The 17,909-nt window shown below is 35.3% G+C and overlaps 3 protein-coding genes across 5 annotated transcripts; 1 reads left to right on the forward strand and 2 right to left on the reverse strand.

Annotated features, from left to right (window-relative positions):
• Positions 1-1,273: 1,273 nt before the first annotated feature.
• On the reverse strand, positions 1,274-4,635 carry LOC8275485. 2 transcript variants are annotated; one of them, XM_048372620.1, is made up of 6 exons: positions 4,403-4,635; positions 4,206-4,325; positions 4,049-4,132; positions 2,794-3,411; positions 2,007-2,331; positions 1,274-1,674 (listed from the first exon to the last, which is right to left on the reverse strand). In XM_048372620.1, the coding sequence occupies exons 1-5, from the start codon at positions 4,583-4,585 to the stop codon at positions 2,032-2,034; spliced, it is 1,305 nt and encodes a 434-aa protein (XP_048228577.1). In that variant the 5' UTR covers positions 4,586-4,635; the 3' UTR covers positions 1,274-1,674; positions 2,007-2,031. The 2 variants fall into 2 exon arrangements, with proteins under 2 accessions (XP_048228577.1, XP_048228576.1); XM_048372619.1 differs by having other exon boundaries at positions 1,274-2,331.
• A 1,592-nt stretch (positions 4,636-6,227) lies between these two features.
• LOC8275484 (floricaula/leafy homolog) lies at positions 6,228-8,996 on the reverse strand. 2 transcript variants are annotated; one of them, XR_007215412.1, is made up of 4 exons: positions 8,523-8,996; positions 7,674-8,032; positions 6,521-6,984; positions 6,228-6,407 (listed from the first exon to the last, which is right to left on the reverse strand). XR_007215412.1 is itself a non-coding variant. In XM_002511037.3 (3 exons), the coding sequence occupies exons 1-3, from the start codon at positions 8,953-8,955 to the stop codon at positions 6,619-6,621; spliced, it is 1,158 nt and encodes a 385-aa protein (XP_002511083.1). In that variant the 5' UTR covers positions 8,956-8,996; the 3' UTR covers positions 6,443-6,618. The 2 variants fall into 2 exon arrangements, 1 of the variants encoding a protein (XP_002511083.1); XM_002511037.3 differs by lacking the exon at positions 6,228-6,407 and having other exon boundaries at positions 6,443-6,984.
• Positions 8,997-15,443: 6,447 nt separating this feature from the next.
• On the forward strand, positions 15,444-17,895 carry LOC107261687 (pentatricopeptide repeat-containing protein At5g50990). Its single transcript, XM_048373432.1, has 2 exons — positions 15,444-15,699; positions 15,901-17,895. The coding sequence occupies exons 1-2, from the start codon at positions 15,561-15,563 to the stop codon at positions 17,415-17,417; spliced, it is 1,656 nt and encodes a 551-aa protein (XP_048229389.1). The 5' UTR covers positions 15,444-15,560; the 3' UTR covers positions 17,418-17,895.
• The last annotated feature ends 14 nt before the right edge of the window (positions 17,896-17,909 follow it).

Below are 17,909 nucleotides of genomic sequence, written 5' to 3' on the forward strand. Positions count from 1 at the left end.
CGAATATAAGAATGAATTATACTGTATATTGAATTGTGGAAAAGTATGACTAAATTATATGTATAGGTAAAAGATATAATAAGTTTTTTATTTTTTTGGTTAAAAGTGTAATTAAATTCTTAAGTTTCAAAAAGTTGAACTATATTTTTTTAAAGTTTGAAAAATATAATAATTATATCCTTAGAGTTAATTCTATCTATTTTACTACTTTTTATCGTAGACAGAAATACTAGCTAGCTTTGCCTTTAATAGATCGAAATCATAAAATGATAATTCTTTCTTTATTACGGTATATAAAATCAACGCCGTCAATAGTTAAAAAGTAGAGGAGAGCGAAATAGACGAAATTAAATTTAAATATATAATTATTTTATTTGTTAAGTTTTAATAGTGTAATATAACTATTTTCAGAGGTTTAATCGCTCTTTAACCAAAAGTTGAGAAACTTATTGGTACATTCTTTACCAGTGTATAAGAATTGTGTCCAAGTCACATGACATGTTATATATGTCTTTGGAAAATTAGCGGTAGGGTTGGAAGAACTCTAACAATGAACATGAGGATATTAATGGTAATGAGATTTTTATCAAAAATGTGAGGTCAAAACAATATATATACTCATACACATTATGATTTTATTTTATAAGTAAATAATTATTATCCTATTTCAGTGGAAAGTACTCAAAGAGGTAAAGAACTAGTGATCAATTGAGTCCCGTTCCCACGCCTCACATAATAAGGAAAGAAGAGGACGGACGGACGGAGTGAAATGTGGAAACAATTATGACTTTAGAGTAATGCGGCGGCGCCTCTTACTGCCGGTTTTTTAAGTGATGGATGTTGGAGGGTGACGGTGATGGTGTCGGCTTTTCTTGTTTCAAAATTTTCGGCTGCTTTGACCCTTTTTGCTGACTAATGTTGTTCCGGGCCATATTCTTGTAGTGTAATTTAAGTTATTCTTATTTTCAAACTTTTAGAAAGCTCCAAGTTCTTAAGTCTTAACCTGCACTGCAATCCTCTGCTTCTTTCTTTCTTTTTGTCGAGTAACGTTTAAGAATTCAGTTTATGCTTAGAGACAACTTCACGTGCACTCAACTGAGTTAACCCAACTTTAGCATCGTCAGTTAAAATAATCAATGTAAAAGCCCAACCTAATAAAAGACAATCCGGCCCAAAAATTAAGATACAATTCGTGTTTCTGGAGATTTTCTTTTTTGGTGAATAAAGAAACTATTTTACGCAACCTTGATTTCAATGTCTATCTGGTGAATTAGAATAGCAGGCTAATCACACTACGAGAAATATTATCTTGTAATTTTTATGTTTTTCTGCACTGTTAAGAGAGAATCGCAGTTTAGAGAAAGAAAGAAAAATTGTGTACAAAATAGAATGAAAGGACCAGGAGCACAGCAGCAATGGAGTAAATCGGCCCCCTGACAAAATAATAGGAGCTTGGTCGTCCAGTAACCGACTAGACTGGAGCTAGATGTGCACTGCAGCCTTTGAAAAGCCAATTTGGTTGTAATACTTCAGGGCTGAGCTTGAACTTGTGATCCATGAAGAACAATAGCCCAATCTGATGCATATTTCGAATCCTTCGACCCCAGATGGTAACGAGAGAATTTCAGCATCATAGCAACAATCATATTCACCCCATCTTGGAACACAAACTGCCTGCAGAAACTTAAACTTCATATTGATTAAACTTGCGAGTTATCAGTATAATAACAAACTCACAGAATTAGGCATGTTTAAATTTCGGTTGTTATTTAGTAAAATGAAACATCATAGCAATGTTTGTATTTGTATAAAAATAGTGATTTATAGACTCAGATTAATCTTCAGTCCTGCTCCAATATGGTAAAGTCCAGACTCTAGGGCAAAGCAATCCAAATTCACACAAGGACTAACATTCTATTTCTACTATTCCAGATGTAATAAGTATTTGCAACAACGGGGAGAAAAGGGAAGTGTTTACTTATTGACACCAATCTACCAGATCTTACAGCTTAAGCGAGTGGATTCTGCCATTCAAGGAGTGACTCGCTTGCGCGAATTAGCTGGTTGAATTGCCAATGAAGGCGATGAGCCCAAGGCAATCCAAGTATTCAAACATGGAGTTTGTGGAACCAGCTCCCTCGGGCAATTCCTTTTAGCCCGCCTGTGATCCAAGGGTGGCTTCGCGCCTGCTGACTTACCGTGCCTATCATAGCTATCAAAGCATAGAAGTCCTTCAGGTCCCATGGGGCTTGCTTGATATTTTCTTTTCTTCTTCAATAGTTTCCATAGTAGCTTCTCATCTTTTACTTGCTCTTCCTCCATGCCTAACAACTTCAATTAACAAAAGCAACAATAGGAGAGGAGGTTAAAAATGTTTCCAACATGTTTCGCTAGCATTGAAATACTCACAAGCACACGTTTCATTTCAGTTCAACCAACTTAGATGGGATTTCATGTTTTCAGATGTTTAAATCAAATAGTTCATAGAAAACTGATTGCTTTTTATATAAACAGACAGCTTACAGCGACTAGAATGAACTACTTTCATGTTTTTTATTAATGTTATAGTGCATCCAAACTCTTCAAATTACTCCACCATGCAAGCAACAAGAATATCATACAGGCAATAGTACAACTTTTCCCTTCTTTCAAGGGATAAAGAATGTTAGAGTGCTTGTTGATTGTAGTTGGCAGTGACAAAAACAAAATGCAGAGTAATGCTTAAAACTCTTAAGAAAGATTTCAAAATAAACGGAAAATCAACACCACACAAATCATCCCAGCATTCTGTACCTTGTGTGGAGTTAAAGGTTCTATAAGCCCTCTTTCAGCTTGAGGAAGGGAAAGATGCTCCTTCATTCTCCTCACTCTATCTTCTATCAGCTTCAACTTGCTTAGCGCCTCGGTTTTCCCCTTTTCTGCCACTCTAACTTTCTTCCTTGCATCTTCTAACTCGCGCTTACCATCTCTCATTACTATTTCCATTTCCTCCACAATAGTCAATAAACGCACGCACGTCCCATTCTTCATATCATCCTTGAGCCCCTTAACATACTCCACCATTGGATTACACATCTTTGATGCCAGATCCTGAACTAGATCCTCCACACCACCTTCCACTGAACTAAGGACTGCATTCACATTGTTGAATACATGTTGAAGGAGCTTCACTGTTACGAGAATGATGTCATGGTTTTGACTGTGAAGGGTAGATATATGATAAAAGGCTTTCTGGAAAAACTTGTGCAAGGAGGCACGATGGCTGCCAAGGGTTTCAAGGATGTCATTCTGGCGATGATTGACTCGAATTTCAGTTTGTCTAAGCAACTGCACTAGTTGTAATAAGTTTGTATGTTGCTTCACCATGAGTTCTTTTCCTGCCATGGTAGCTTTAGTGACATAACTTTCTCCCTGGATATGTGAAAATTGGGTTAAATGAGCATACAATGTGCAAAAGAGTAAATCTTACACAACGAATTACAATTTTGTATTGAATGATTAACACATGCTTAATTATTTAAAATTAATAAATATATGTTAATTATCTATCAAATTGTTATATAGGTGAGAACATACCCTAGAATGCAAGAATTTCCCCAACGTGCAAGCTAAGCCAATCCAGACATTCATTTTCTGCTAATTCCCTAATTGAAAGTTAACAATTAAGAGCTTCAATGGCATTACAGAGGCTTCATTTGCAAACCTCTAGGAAGACAATAAGATGAGAGTCAAAAGCCACTTGAAAATTTGTAAGTCTAGTCATCCTCGAATTGCTCCGAAAGTATTCAATTGAATCGAATACTATATATGAGTTCTCATGTTTGGAAGATCATGACTGCTAAAATTCAATTGTTTCGATTTTTTTTTTCAAAAAAAAAAAAAAAACAAGGAAAAAACGACGCATTCTGAAAGAAATAAAATCTTGCCAAGAGTGACATGATTTTGCAAAAACTCAATTTAATTGATTCAACTGAAATCTTGCAAATGAATGATTATTTAACAAATCCACCAAACTGAGGAATCAAACGCGCACATATAAAATATGTACCTCAGGTCCACTAATATGATATTCTCGCTCTCCTTCGGTAGCAGCATCTGGTGCTGCGTTTTCCAATCCATTTTTCCGGTTCTCCTGCCAAAAAATTAAGATGGATCTGAAATAGATTCCAAGACAATCAACTAATATGTGTTAGTAAAGTATTTACATGAGAGAAACCGATATCGCTGATAATGGTAGCGGATCGTCCTTCTTCTGCCATTTCCTTAGTTTTCAAACCAACCAGCTTCATCAACGGAATTGCCAGAGACGCAAAAACCTCCTCCGCCTGCACTATTAGAAAAGTAATATCAACTAAATTCGAATTGAGAATAGAACAATCCATAAGAGACACGGAGAAAGTACTTCAAGCAAACCGGCGTTGACATGAGACTTGAGCTCATGATATGCGATTTTCATTTTCTCGTGGCGAGAGGCGAGATCTTTAAGCTTGAAGAAAAACATATCGGTCGACGGAGACTGAGACAGCGGCGTGATCTGCGACCTCTGACGCCGATTCATCATTATTGGCGGGAAAGTGCTCTTCATCTGAACTAGTGACTGTTTTTCTTTTTATGGATGTAACAGGAAATTTTTGAATTGAATTCTTAATATATCAGAGCGAGCGAGTTTATTTGATTTTTTCTGTGTTTATAATGTTAATAATGGGCTTTGTGTTATTATCTCAATTTAAAAAGCCCATACGAAGCCCATTAATATCAACACTACGTATACGTATGGAAATTAAAGAATATGATTTATTAGACTAAGGACCCCCTCTCTGCTCCTCATCCATTTCATTTAGGGAAAAGTACAAAATGTGATTTAACATTTTTGAAATAAAGAGTACTGCGGTTTTCTCTATCTATTTTAGTCATGTGAAAGTTAATCCTGTAATAATTTGTATCTAAATTCACTAATGCTGTTAATTTAATAATTATAACTCATTCATTGGATATCAATTGCTTGTGATTCCACCGTAATTTCACGTCTTATTAACTTAACTTTTATTAAAAATTAATTTTTATAAAATTTAAAGAGAATAATTGAATATTTTTCTTATTTAGAAGTAAATCTCTTTATGGTTGATCTTCATAGCACGGATCAAAATACTTTTTAAAGATAAATTTCAAATTTGACAAATGAAGAGTTGAGGATGAAAAAATGTATCATGAAAAAGAGAAAGCAAAAAGTATAAAATTTAATTTTGTGGCTGTAATTCAACCTTTTTGATACAACAAGTCTAGTTTCTTTTCTTTTCTTTTTGTTTGTGACACTTATTGCTCTGAAATTTACACTCTAAATTCATTAACACTGATAATATGAAGGCAATTTCTGTAAGAATAAAGTAAGGCACTTCTTCTTCGATTTTAGGCTTAAATGCATTTAGTCAAGTTTGCTTTTCATCTCTTGGGTCATATACCTCATATTTTCCTGCTTGTTAACTTCAATGATGAATGAAATTTATCTATGATAAAAAGAAAAACAATAATTCAAGTTTAAAACAAAATTTGACTAATAAAAAGGGGGATTATTCGGCATAACTATGCTTTGATTCAACTAATAAATACAAAAAAGAAAAGAAAGAATCAAATAGTACACTAAATAAGAAAAATAGGAACGAATAACAACCATCAAAAGACTAGTGGATATTTTGAAATAATGTTCAAAACTTTCACATTTCAACTTGTTTATCCTGTGTCCTGATGAGTGCTATATCTATTTCTTGCATATAAAATACTATAGAATTCGTTTTTATCCTGTGTAAATAAGTTATTTAAGAAGCCCATGAGGTTTATCTGGAAGAAAGTTATCTTCATGTTTGTTGTGTTTCCTTCAGGTGCATCAATAGGGAAAGGCTATGCCAGAACAGATGAACGTGGCGGACGCTTTGCCATCAATGTGAATTAGATATCCTCAGTTACAATGAGAGATAGGAACAGTAGGAGTACAGGTTCGCGCTGTGGTGTAGGAAGAAGCATTAAAGTTTCTGATCCACTTGACTTTGTTATATGGTCTTCTTCAAGCTGTATATTATTGCCCCTTTGTTATATGTTACTGAAGTAAACATAACTTAAAACGGAAGGGTTCAGCATGCGCTTATAGCACACAAGATTATCAGCCTTTGTATATAATTGTGTGAACTGGATAGAATGAAAAATGGTTAATGCACTTATAAAAGAACATAGAATTAGTAGTATCCTCCAGCGATGTTATCGACGAATCTAGTCTTTCAGTTTATTATCTAATGTCTAGGACTAGGAATCACCGGGCAACTCTTGTTGTTCAACAGTTATTTTGACACAAAATACAGGCTCGAGCTTCTCTATTTTATTCTGTGCATGAGAGAGCCAACTCCCGATAGTAGGTCCTACAGTAATTAATTAGCAAATTTAAAAAGCAATCTCAGAAAGTAATCCAATATAATAGCTTATCCTTTAAAGGAGAAGTACATTACAAATAGTTATGGATTTGAAGTGCAACCTTTCATCACGTGGCACTTGTCCTGAGCTACAGCAACACAAACTAGCTATTACTAGGCTTTTCAGAGAAAGAAAGTCTCTCCGGCCATAAGTAAAACCTTAGAAAGGCAAGTGATCACCCCCACCACCAGAGACTGAGCTGGAAGCTGTAGCACTGTTTCGCTCTGCATGACAAAGTTGGCGAAGCTTGGTGGGCACATACCAAATGGCGAGACGGGGATGTGCATTGAAAATAGCGTCGATATCCCATCCTTGCCGTGCTGCTATGGCAACAAGTGGCTTGTAGCATGCCTGTCTCCATGCTCCAACATTTTCCCCTCTCTCCTTGAAAGCTCTCCTCAGTGCATTTGAAGCTTCCTCATCGAGGCAATGAAGAGCATAACAGTGCACATAGTGTCGCATTTTGGGCTTGTTGATGTAGCTAGCTCCTGCCTTCTTAGCATACCTAAACACCTGATTTGTCACCTACATCCAACAAACTCTTTAACCTTAACCTTAAAAACAATAAATAAGAAAGAGAGTCAAAATTATATATGTCTTGCTGACACACCTATCATGTTAATGTACGAGGCACTATGTTAATGTAACAGTAAAAGGTAAAAGAAAAGATAAAGATAAAACTAAGATGATTCTGCTGCTCTGATCAGATCTGAGCTGAAGAGTTCAATGATTTTTTTTCCAATTCTTCTGGTCGTAGAAATCAATCACGAACATATAAACAATGAATGCGGGCTTTTATATGGTCTCCCATGGGATGCATTTCAAGACCCATAGTGTAATGGACTTTGGGTCCAATTCCAATTTTCACATCCTTTTTCTTTAAGAAAAGAAACAGCTGTTAAATCCTGAACGTGCCAAGTCATGGCACAGACTGAGGAAATTCACATGTTAATCTAAGAATTTCTCTTAAGTACTCTCCTTTCTGCAATTTAGGCCTAAAATGACAGACCAATCAGAAAGATAGTACATGACATGTCACGTTCTGCTTGGAACAGCTGTCGTGTACGTTCAACATATCGAAGGGAAGAGGGGAAAAAGACAAGAGTTGCTGTGGGTCCATATGATAAGACAAATCTAAAGAGTTTATTTTTGTGGGGTTCAGATGGGTATAAAATTAACGGTCGAGATGCGTTTTTGTTTTTGTTGTCGTGTACCTTAGTAGGGCATTTTTCTCCTCGCTCTTTGGCAATGTTTTGGACTTGTATCAAGAAATCGCGACACTGTTCGTAGAGATGGAAGAGATAATCAAGGCCGTTCTTTTTTCCACGTGCCACTTCCCCAGGCTCTGTAACGATAAATGGGTGCTCTCGCTGCCTCTCGTAACCACCACCACCATTTTCATCGTTCTCATTTTCTTCATCGTTATCAATATCCACCGCCTTTCTTTGCCCTTTCCTCCGCCGCTGTTGTTGCTGCTTCGTCCTCTCTCCTCCTCCTGCCACCACCTCCCACGTTCCTCCTCCACCGCTCCCTGCCGCTTCCTTCTCTTGCTGCACTGGCTCCTCTGATAGGCCTAACCCGCATATCACATCGAAAAGAACTCGAAATTAAAAAGGAACAGAAAAGAAATAAAATTATACATGAACTTACTCGTGTCGCTTTTTAGAACATGATATATATAATTTCTTTTTTAAAAATATGTTATGATGATGTAACAGTTCACAGTTCCAATTCCAAATACGAAGATACCATTCAAAATTTCTTTATTCTATTTCCTCTTTAGTGGTTAACATAAGCACAAAGCAAGCTAGTAGAAGTAGACAAACATAGACCAAATGAAGTACAGTCAAAGAGAAAAGGAAAATACTCAAAGAAAGAAAGAAAGAAAAGAATAACTCAAAAACATGAGTGATGTAACAAGAAGCAGCCAAAACAGACAGGAGAACTGCTAAAGAAGTGAAACATGATTAGTAAAATGAGCTAAAACCCTTGAGCACATTCTCCTACTTGTTCTGGCTGTGAACATACTAAAACAAAAAGGCATGATTAAAGTGGTAACAGACCTTCTTGAGAGAGAGCATCAAGAGTGTTAGTATCTCCTGATATAAGAAGCCTTCTTCGAGAATCCTCCTCCTCCTCAAGTCTTCTTCTTTCAGCTCTAACAGCAGCTTTAATACCATATCTCTCCCCAACAAGAAGATCCCACCTAAATATCTGAGACAAGCTGTTCATCATCTCGTCAAGCTCCTCATCTTTCATGTTTAAAAGTGTGTTCACAGTGAACCCAAGCTCAGCTATCTTCGCTGCCGTGTAGTACCTTATCCCATAAGCCTGAAACAACTCTTCCAGCCCACATAGCTCCCTTGGCCTCACTGAGTACCCAGCAGCTGCAGGTTGCGGAGGTGGAGCCACCGCCTCAAGCAGACGGTTCGGTGGCGCCACCACTGTCCTCGGGTCCCATTTGAACAAACTCGCTGTGAACGCCTCTGGATCCATTTTCTTTTAATAAAATATTTTTGTTATGATTATGACTGCGAAGGGTGGCGAGGTGTGTACATTGATATAAAGACAAGTGTTTGTTTATTTGAATATTCCGAAACTACCCTTGCATGGGGCTTCTTTCTTTTCTTTTCCTTTTTTATAAAAAAATGGAGAAAGAGAAGCTAACAGAATTGGAGGTTTGGTGATGTTTAGTTAGGAGTTGACAGTTGAGATCAAACTAGTCAGATTGTTGTGTCATTTGGTTCCGTTGCTAACATTCTTTACATTGAATTTCCTGTTTCCAATCATATTTTGACACGCAAGCACCCATCCTTGGGCACGACGACGTATCAGATTTTTCCTTAGAAGTACGACGCAAACAGCAAGCTTGCATTGCATGCACTAGAGAGATTCTTGTTGATTACTGTATAAGAAACTGGGTTTTAAGTTGTCTTAGTGCGAGAACAGCTTTTTTAGCCGTCTGATTGATGATTGGACTGAACAGTTTAGCAATCGTAGGTTATAGGTTATTGCAAGTATGATGAATCTGAATGTGGCAGATCATTGTCTCCTTGACTTTCTCGTTACGAATACTCTTCTCGATCGCCTGATCTGTTTTCGACTTCCTCGTTAACCTTATCAAACATTCCAATGTTGAAGTACCAACAAACCCTCTTCTACCTTTAGCCCTTTGTTTCTGGAATCAAAATTCAGAACTTATTTTCTTTTTATTTAAAAATTTTCATTCTAAAGTTTGGATAAATGAATTACTGTAATTTTTCCTTTACTTTCTTTCTATTTTGGGAGGAAATACTGAATATATTATCTTTTATTTTTCCTTTCATTTTTTACTCATCTTCAACCATAAACAAAGCTAAAATTCAGTTTTTTGTTTTCCCCAATTCCAAATGAAAGGCAAAACACTAACAGCGCAATTGCTTTTCTTTTTCTTTTTCCTTTAAACTTCCGTGTACATTTTCCCAATTAATTTACGAAGACGTTGTTACTAAACGAGTAAAGAGCTACAGCATAACATACTTGATCATTTGTTATTTGTAATTATTATAAATAACAAATATTTTTTTTAGAATATATTATCCTCATCCTAATTAAATATTACTACTGTGTTCCAAGGAACAGTTTTATTACTTGGCCTGCATTGGTGGGTTGTTGTTCAAGATTCTGTTCGCGTATATATGCAGAATGCTGTGAGGAAAAAGTTAATCATTTATTCTTTGAATGTCCAGTCAATTAAGGCTGTGAATGATTATATTCTCTATATTCTTTGGTTGATTATGGAATGTAATCAAATTTATTTATTTTATATTTATATTAAATAATATTTATACGATGTCAAACTTGATCTATTATAATTGATTTGATTTGATTTCTATAGCTTTTTACTTCCTAAAGAAAATGGAGGAATTGGTGATACCTGTTAATGGGATAATCTGTTTTCTAGATGATTTTCTTATGAATCAAACACTAATGATGAAAATTGCTCATTCTCATTCCTATTTCTATCTTATTTTTTTACAAATCAAACAATTCCTTAATATTGGAAATTGAGTATCAAATGTAACTCTCTTTAAATCCTTATTTATATATAAAATTAAAAAAATTATTACTTAAACCTGATGTAGATTACACCAATGAATAGGAAAATGAGATTTATATATCAATTTATATTTTAGTATTAGATAATTGACATATATATTTATAATTAAATAAATATAGAACAATTATTTATGGATTTAATGTTTAGATAAAGACATACATAAGGACTAGAGAATGATTTTTCGCAGCTCTTTATCATACTAACACGAGAATTATATCAACTGATAAAAAGAAAAAAAAAAAAAAAGGAAGCGGCAACTTATGTAAATTAAAATGAGAAATATTGATGTTTTATGTTATGTATTTCATTTAGACGGAGCATAACCGGGTCATCTTTTAAAATGGTCTCCCAGCTGAGGCAAGGATTCAAAATCATATGAAAGTTGCTGTAATGATCATGAAGCCTGTGGTTATTAATTGCAAGTTTTCTTCTTCCTTTTCTAATGGTTTGCTTGACAAACAAAATTGTAAGCCTTCAAGGGCAAATCCTTCTTCAGGTTGTTAATCAATTTATTTCAGTTACCGAGTACTAATTTTATGTCTTTGCATTAATATTGCACAAGTGAGGAGTTATTTATTTGGTGATGCAGCACAACCATCTTCCGTCTTGGTGGAGTAGAGATAAAGAAAAAATGAGCCTCTGAAAAAGCAACTGCGACTGGAACTCTGCTATAGCATATATATCTTCTGCAGACTTTGTTTACTAGGCAAAGTTTGCAAAGGGATAAATCTGTAATTGACCCATCATTTATAAATATATTAATACTTTCTTGGAGAAAATATATATATATATATATATATATATTTTTTTTTTTTGCAGGCAGAGAAAGTACAGAAACTGTCAGGTGTTTCAGCTAAGTCAGCTGTCGAAGCTCTGAAAAAGTCTGTTTTTGTACTTTTAATTTCTCTTTTTTTTTTTTTAAAGAAAACATAATTGTTTCATTGATTTCCCTATCGTGATCGCATGCTCCCGTATCTACTTGCGCTTTTGTCTTAGATTCACCTCTGCGGCAGATTATCTAAAAACATGTACAATATTTAGTACGTGTCAGCTAATCAATTGGGATGTATCAAAAGCACGCTTAAAAGTATTGAAAGATTTTCCACTGAAAAAAAAAAAAGAGATAAAAAATCAATCTTTATCTTCTTTCCAGAGTAACAAAAACTTTTTCTTCGATAAGAAAATATATAAATAAATCATAAAAATTATGGGTCAACCACACACTGCTTCTGAACTGCCAATGGGATAATGACACGTCAAATCTCTGGTATATGGTAACAGTGCGTCAGTTACGTAACCTGGCTTAAATAAATAGTACTCCTTTCTTTTCCTCTCCTTTTTCTTTTTCTCCATTTTATATTTGATTTTATTACAATTTTCACTCTTTTAAATGTATTTAAATTTTAAAAAAGTCGGTTAAGTCGTCAGAATAAGTACTTGATTATTAATTCACTCATTTAGAATAAAAAGAAAAAATAAATTATATTACTTTGTTTATTTATAGCAAATTATTCTAAAATATAATCTAATCTTCAATCATTAATAATTTTCAGTGAAATTAAATTCTAAACGTCTTCAAAATAGTTTGATTAAGCTTTAAAATATGACCTTCAGTCTCGCTCATAGCCCATGTAATTTCGTCCCGTTGAAAATTCTAAATGCTTCATCAATTGCGATTTTCTTTTAAATTATTTAATAATGAGTTAAGACGTATTATTGGTTTTATTAAATAATTGAAAATTTCTTATTTTATTTATATTATTCATATATTTCAATAATATTTAGATTACAAATAATAATATATAAGTATAAAGTTAAATTAAAGAAATGCAAATTATATGTTGAATTGACACTTAAATTTAAATTTAAGACTTAAAAGAAAGTAAAATATGTGTGGATTTGATACTTAAGTCTAAGACTTAAAGAAAGCAAAGTAAATATTGAGTTTATACTTAAATTTAAAATTTAAGAAAGTAAAATATATATTGAGTTGATATTTAAATTAAGATTTAAGGTATTTCTAACTGTGCTTTTTATTTTAAATAAAGAGTATAAATTCTTTTGAGTTCAATACTCTCTTTATTTTTATTTTTATTTTACTTTATTCAATAAATATTAATATTTTAAATTATTTTTTTAAAATTATTCTTAAAGAAAAAAGCTAAAAAATAGTAAATATCAATTAATAAAATATATAACAACTTGTAATGTATTAATTACAATAAAAATAAAGAGTGAATTTGGCTCTCCAAATTCAGAGAGTCAAATCCATTCTCTATTTTATATTTTAAAAATAGAGAGTGTTTTGGAGTTTTATTTTATTGAATAGCTCTTTATACTATCAAAGGTTCATTAGGAGATATGGATTCATCAACAAACCTTTGACTGAATTGCTGAAGAAAGATGCATTTTCTTGGTCCCCTAAGGCTCAGGAGGCTTTCTATCATCTTAAAAGGGCACAAGCAATTTGTAGTAGAAACAGATGCTTGTGATGTGGGCATTGGGGCAGTTCTCATGAAGGAGCCACAGCCTATAGCATTTATCAGCAAGGCATTGGCTCCTAGCTGTCTCTCACTATCGGTTTATGACAAAGAGCTACTAGCAGTAGTGTATGCTGTTAGAAAGTGGGATCATTACCTCAGCTCTCAACATTTTCTTATCAAAATTGACCATCGGAGTTTAAAATTCTTGCTGGAAAACAGAGAATTACTACTGCACATCAACAAAAGTACATTGGTAAAAATTGTTCGCATACGATTTTGAAATCTCTTAGTAAGAGGGGCAAAGAAAATACAGCTGCTGATTCCCTTTCCAAGCTACATCATTCTGAGTTAGCAGCACCAAAAGTTTCTACAGCCCACTCGAGCTTGTTACCCGAGATTGAAGCTAGTTGGCAAACGGATCAGCATATCCAAGCCATCATCACGGTCCTACAACAGAACAGAAGCACCGATAGACCTTATACATGGACAGGGGTCTCCTTAGAAGGAAGGGAAGAATAGTTGTAGGTAATGACCCTAGTCTTAAGCGTAAACTTATTAACTAATGCACGACTCCTTATTGGGGGTCATTCTGAAGTACAAGCAACTACTAAAAAGGTCCAACTGTTATTTTATTGGAAGGGGCTTGAGAAGGATATTAGGAACTACATAAGGTCTTGTAGTGTCTGCCAGCAATACAAACTTGAAAATGTTAATACCCCTAGAAAATTGCAGCCCTTACCCACACCTGAAGGAATTTGGACAGATGTCAGCTTAGATTTCATTGAGGGACTTCCTAAATCCAATGGTAAGGATGTAATCCTAGTAGTAGTTGATCGTTTCAGCAAGTACGCTCAGTTCATAGGATTCAAGCACCCTTATTCTGCATTGGTGGTAGCTCAACTATTTTTTAATAATATCTTCAGATTACATGGATTACCTGGATCTATAGTCAGCGACAGGGACCCCATTTTCATGAGTTCTTTTTAGGATGAGCTCTTCAAGCTACAAGGAGTTTCTTTATGCAGATCTACTTCCTACCACCCTCAAACAGATGGGCAGACGGAGGTAGTCAATAGATGCCTAGAAACTGACCTGAGATGTATGTATGGTTCTAACCCCTCTAACTGGTTCAGGTGGTTAACTCTGGCAAAATGGTGGTATAACACCAACTACCATACCTCTACTCATACTACTCCTTTTGAAATTGCCTTCGGTATACCTCCACCTTTACATATTCCTTATTTTCCTGGAGATTCCCCTATTGCAGCTGTAGATCAAGTCTTGCAGGATAGGGAATTGGGTTTGCAAGTAGTTAAGTAGTATTCGTAACGAGCTCAGCATAGAATGAAACAATTGGCAGATAAGCATAGGTCTGAGAGAGGGTTTCAAATTGGGGACTGGGTTTATCTCAAACTACAGGCCTATAGCCAACATAGTGTGATTATAGGAAGATTCATAAGTTATCAGCTTTGTTCCATGGGCCATATTTAATACTTGACAAGGTTGGAGCAGTAGCTTACAAACTGCAATTGCCTTCAGGATCTTTTGTGCATCTTGTTTTTCACGTCTCCCAACTTAAAAGATTCCTTCCAGCTGCAACACAGGCAACTACAGATATTCCGACAATTGATTCTCCGCCTGTAGTTCCAATTGCTATTCTAGATAGGAAGATGGTTAAGAGGGGGAACAGGTCTGTTACCTGAAGAAGCTACTTGGGAATTTCTGTATGATTTGGAGCAGAGATTCCCTAATCTCAACCTTGTGGACAAGGTTGCATAAGGGGGGAGTATCGAATTGTGGAAGAGACTATCAGCTCAAGGATCCCCTTTTTAGCTTATCATGAGCTCAAATTAGTTATATTCCTTAGAGGAGGTGGCCAGATTCTATTAGAGAAGTTAGCTATATTTCGTTGGTGCAATACCTGCACACTATCTGCACATTTATGTTGTATTCTTTTGTCGTTTTGTATTAGCTGGTTATTTTATTTCCTAAGCTTAGCTGTCATTCTCTCCATTAATACTGGCAACACTCATTAATATGTCATGTATTGGAATTACTGGTGAATGAATCATTAAGCTACTCATTTTTTCTTAATAATTCTCTCTCTTTCTCCCTTATTTCCTTGAAATCATTTTTACCACCCACCAAAAAACTACATGTATAAAAATTGACTAAGAAAAGATTAACAAACAAAATAATTGATAATATTAGATCCGATCCAAAATCTTAAAATTATTTTCTAATGAAATCTTTAAAATCTTACGATTCTTTCTTTTTCATGTTAATACTATTAATTAATTAATTATAACTATAAATTATCAATAAAATTAAATTAATATATATTTTCGAATTAGAATAATTAGAAAATGAAACTTTAAAGATCGAATGCACTAGTGGTTTTATCAGATGGATTAGGAGACATGTCGTTTGGTCAACAGCTGGGTAATGGTTATGGACTTCTTGTGGTTTTAATTTGAACAACAGAAGTGCAGATATATACGATATGATGCAAGTTTAGAATGCTGAAAAGTAGAAGCATGCAGAGGCATGCGGCAAGGAGGTTTACTAGTAAAAGTTCTATTATGGCCGTCACCAAAAGGACAGCCTCTAACAATTCACTCTCCTCCCCTCCTCAATTTCACCATCACAACAATGCAGGTGCCCCCTCTCTCTCCCTCTTTTGGCTCAATAATTGATCATTTTAATTGTTATACCCTTCCTTTAGCTGTTTTTGAATTTATTATATAAGAAAGCTAACATTTACTCATAATAAGTGAGCAACCTGCTCGAATACCCAAAGTTTCCATCTTTGTCTCTTTTGGTATCAAATTTTGATGACCCTTTCTGATATTGTTTCAGATTATCAGCTATTCATCCATCTTCTTGAAGCCTGCAAGCTATCACTGGATTTAAAAACTGCAATTGAAACCCATGCAAGAATCATTAGATTTGGGTATGGAACCTACCCATCTCTTGCAGCTTCTCTTGTTTCAACTTATGTTAAGTGTGATCACTTCAATCTTGCTTGTGAAGTCATCAATCAAGTTTTTTCTTGGACTGTCAATTTGGTAGCTTTAAATCTGGTTATTGATAATATAATGAGGGTTGGAGAATGTGAGATTGCCAAGAAGGTATTCTATAAAATGCCTGCAAGAGACGTGGTTACGTGGAACTCACTGATTGGAGGTTATGTTAAAAATGCACGCTTTGAGGAGGCTTTGAGATTCTTCCGGGTTATGCTCGGTTCCGACATTGAGCCAGATAAGTTTACATTTGCATCTGTTATAACTGCGTGTGCTAGGCTTGGAGCTCTTGATAATGCTCAATGGGTGCATGACTTGATGATTCAGAAAAGAGTTGAATTGAACTGTATTTTGAGTTCTGCTTTAATTGACATGTTCTCAAAATGTGGTAGAATTCGAACTGCAAAGGAAACTTTTGAGAGCGTCCAGCGCTCCGATGTTTCAGTTTGGAACTCAATGATTAATGGATTAGCAGTTCATGGGCTTGCTTTGGATGCAATATCAGTATTCCTGAAGATGGAGGTGGAGAATGTTTTACCTGATTCTATAACTTTTATTGGGATTTTAACAGCATGTGGCCATAGCGGTCTGGTCAAGGAGGGCCAGGAGTACTTTGATTTAATGAAAAGGCGTTACTCAATTCAGCCTCAACTTGAGCACTATGGAGCAATGGTTGATCTCTTAGGTCGTGCCGGTCTTCTAGCAGAGGCTTACGCCATGATTAAAGGAATGCCAATGGAGCCAGATGTTGTTATATGGAGGGCACTCCTTAGTGCGTGTAGAACATATAAAAAGCCTGAGCTGGGTGAAGTAGCCATTGCAAATATATCACACCTTAAGAGTGGAGATTACGTCTTGCTGTCTAGCATCTACTGCTCTCAGGAGAGATGGGACAGCGCACAAGGCATTAGAGAAATGATGAAAAAGAATGGAATTCGTAAAATTCGGGGAAAGAGTTGGTTTGAGTGGAAAGGTGTGATTCACCAATTTAAAGCTGGCGATAGATCTCATCCTGAAACAGAATCAATATACAAAATTCTAGAAGCATTGATCCGACGGACAAAGTTGGAGGGATTTGTGCCCACAACAGAGTTGGTCAATATGGATGTCTCTGAAGAGGAAAAGGAGGTAAACTTGAATTATCATAGTGAGAAGTTGGCACTGGCCTTTGGGATTTTTAGAACTAGCCCTGGGACAGAAATTAACATTTCAAAGAACCTTCGAATATGCTATGACTGTCACAATTGGATAAAGATAGTTTCAGGGCTGTTAAGCAGAGTGATTATTGTTAGGGACCGAATACGTTTTCACCGGTTTGAAAGTGGATCATGTTCTTGTGGAGATTATTGGTAGTCAGTTCCAGAATACTTAGTAAATATGTTCCTTTATTATGGGTGGATGTAGAAATTCAAGGAATCCATAAGCAGAGTTGGCGCAAATATAAGATGATGCTATTCCATATATCACTTGGCCATTTATTAACGAATTTCATGTTGGGGGATGCACGTTGAAATGACAATGCTGTCAGAAATGAACTGCGCTTCACATGGGAAAAGGAAATAGCAGCACACAAGTTGAGTCTGTCTCCATTTCTTTTGGAAAGCAGGTCGATATGCGTCTGACTTTCATATCAATATCAACTAAGATACCAAGTTCCCAGATGGATTAAATTTTATCGGACGTCCTTGGTAAAGCTGACGATAGGTTTATCGTGAACTTTGAGGCTGTTAAGCTCGCATTAGATCTGGGATGCAGGTTTTATGGCAAGATCCTTAATTTTTAAGCGTTCAACTATTTATTCGGGCATGTGCAGTTCAGCTCCGTTGTCCTGAAACTGCATGTTCT

The sequence above is a fragment of the Ricinus communis genome, chromosome 4 (assembly GCF_019578655.1).
Source record: "Ricinus communis isolate WT05 ecotype wild-type chromosome 4, ASM1957865v1, whole genome shotgun sequence".
In the NCBI taxonomy this organism is placed as follows: Eukaryota; Viridiplantae; Streptophyta; class Magnoliopsida; order Malpighiales; family Euphorbiaceae; genus Ricinus; species Ricinus communis.

Bases quoted from the DNA above. Each gene is read 5' to 3' on its own strand.
- LOC107261687 (XM_048373432.1), top strand. From the start codon at position 15,561: ATGCTGAAAAGTAGAAGCATGCAGAGGCATGCGGCAAGGAGGTTTACT. The intron at 15,700-15,900 runs GTGCCCCCTCTC...ATATTGTTTCAG, and splicing joins TCACCATCACAACAATGCAG to ATTATCAGCTATTCATCCAT.
- LOC8275485 (XM_048372620.1), bottom strand. From the start codon at position 4,585: ATGAAGAGCACTTTCCCGCCAATAATGATGAATCGGCGTCAGAGGTCG. The intron at 4,326-4,402 runs GTACTTTCTCCG...CTAATAGTGCAG, and splicing joins TCAACGCCGGTTTGCTTGAA to GCGGAGGAGGTTTTTGCGTC. The intron at 4,133-4,205 runs GTAAATACTTTA...ATTTTTTGGCAG, and splicing joins GCGATATCGGTTTCTCTCAT to GAGAACCGGAAAAATGGATT.
- LOC8275484 (XM_002511037.3), bottom strand. From the start codon at position 8,955: ATGGATCCAGAGGCGTTCACAGCGAGTTTGTTCAAATGGGACCCGAGG. The intron at 8,033-8,522 runs GTCTGTTACCAC...TATGCGGGTTAG, and splicing joins TGATGCTCTCTCTCAAGAAG to GCCTATCAGAGGAGCCAGTG. The intron at 6,985-7,673 runs GTACACGACAAC...TGTTGGATGTAG, and splicing joins GAGAAAAATGCCCTACTAAG to GTGACAAATCAGGTGTTTAG.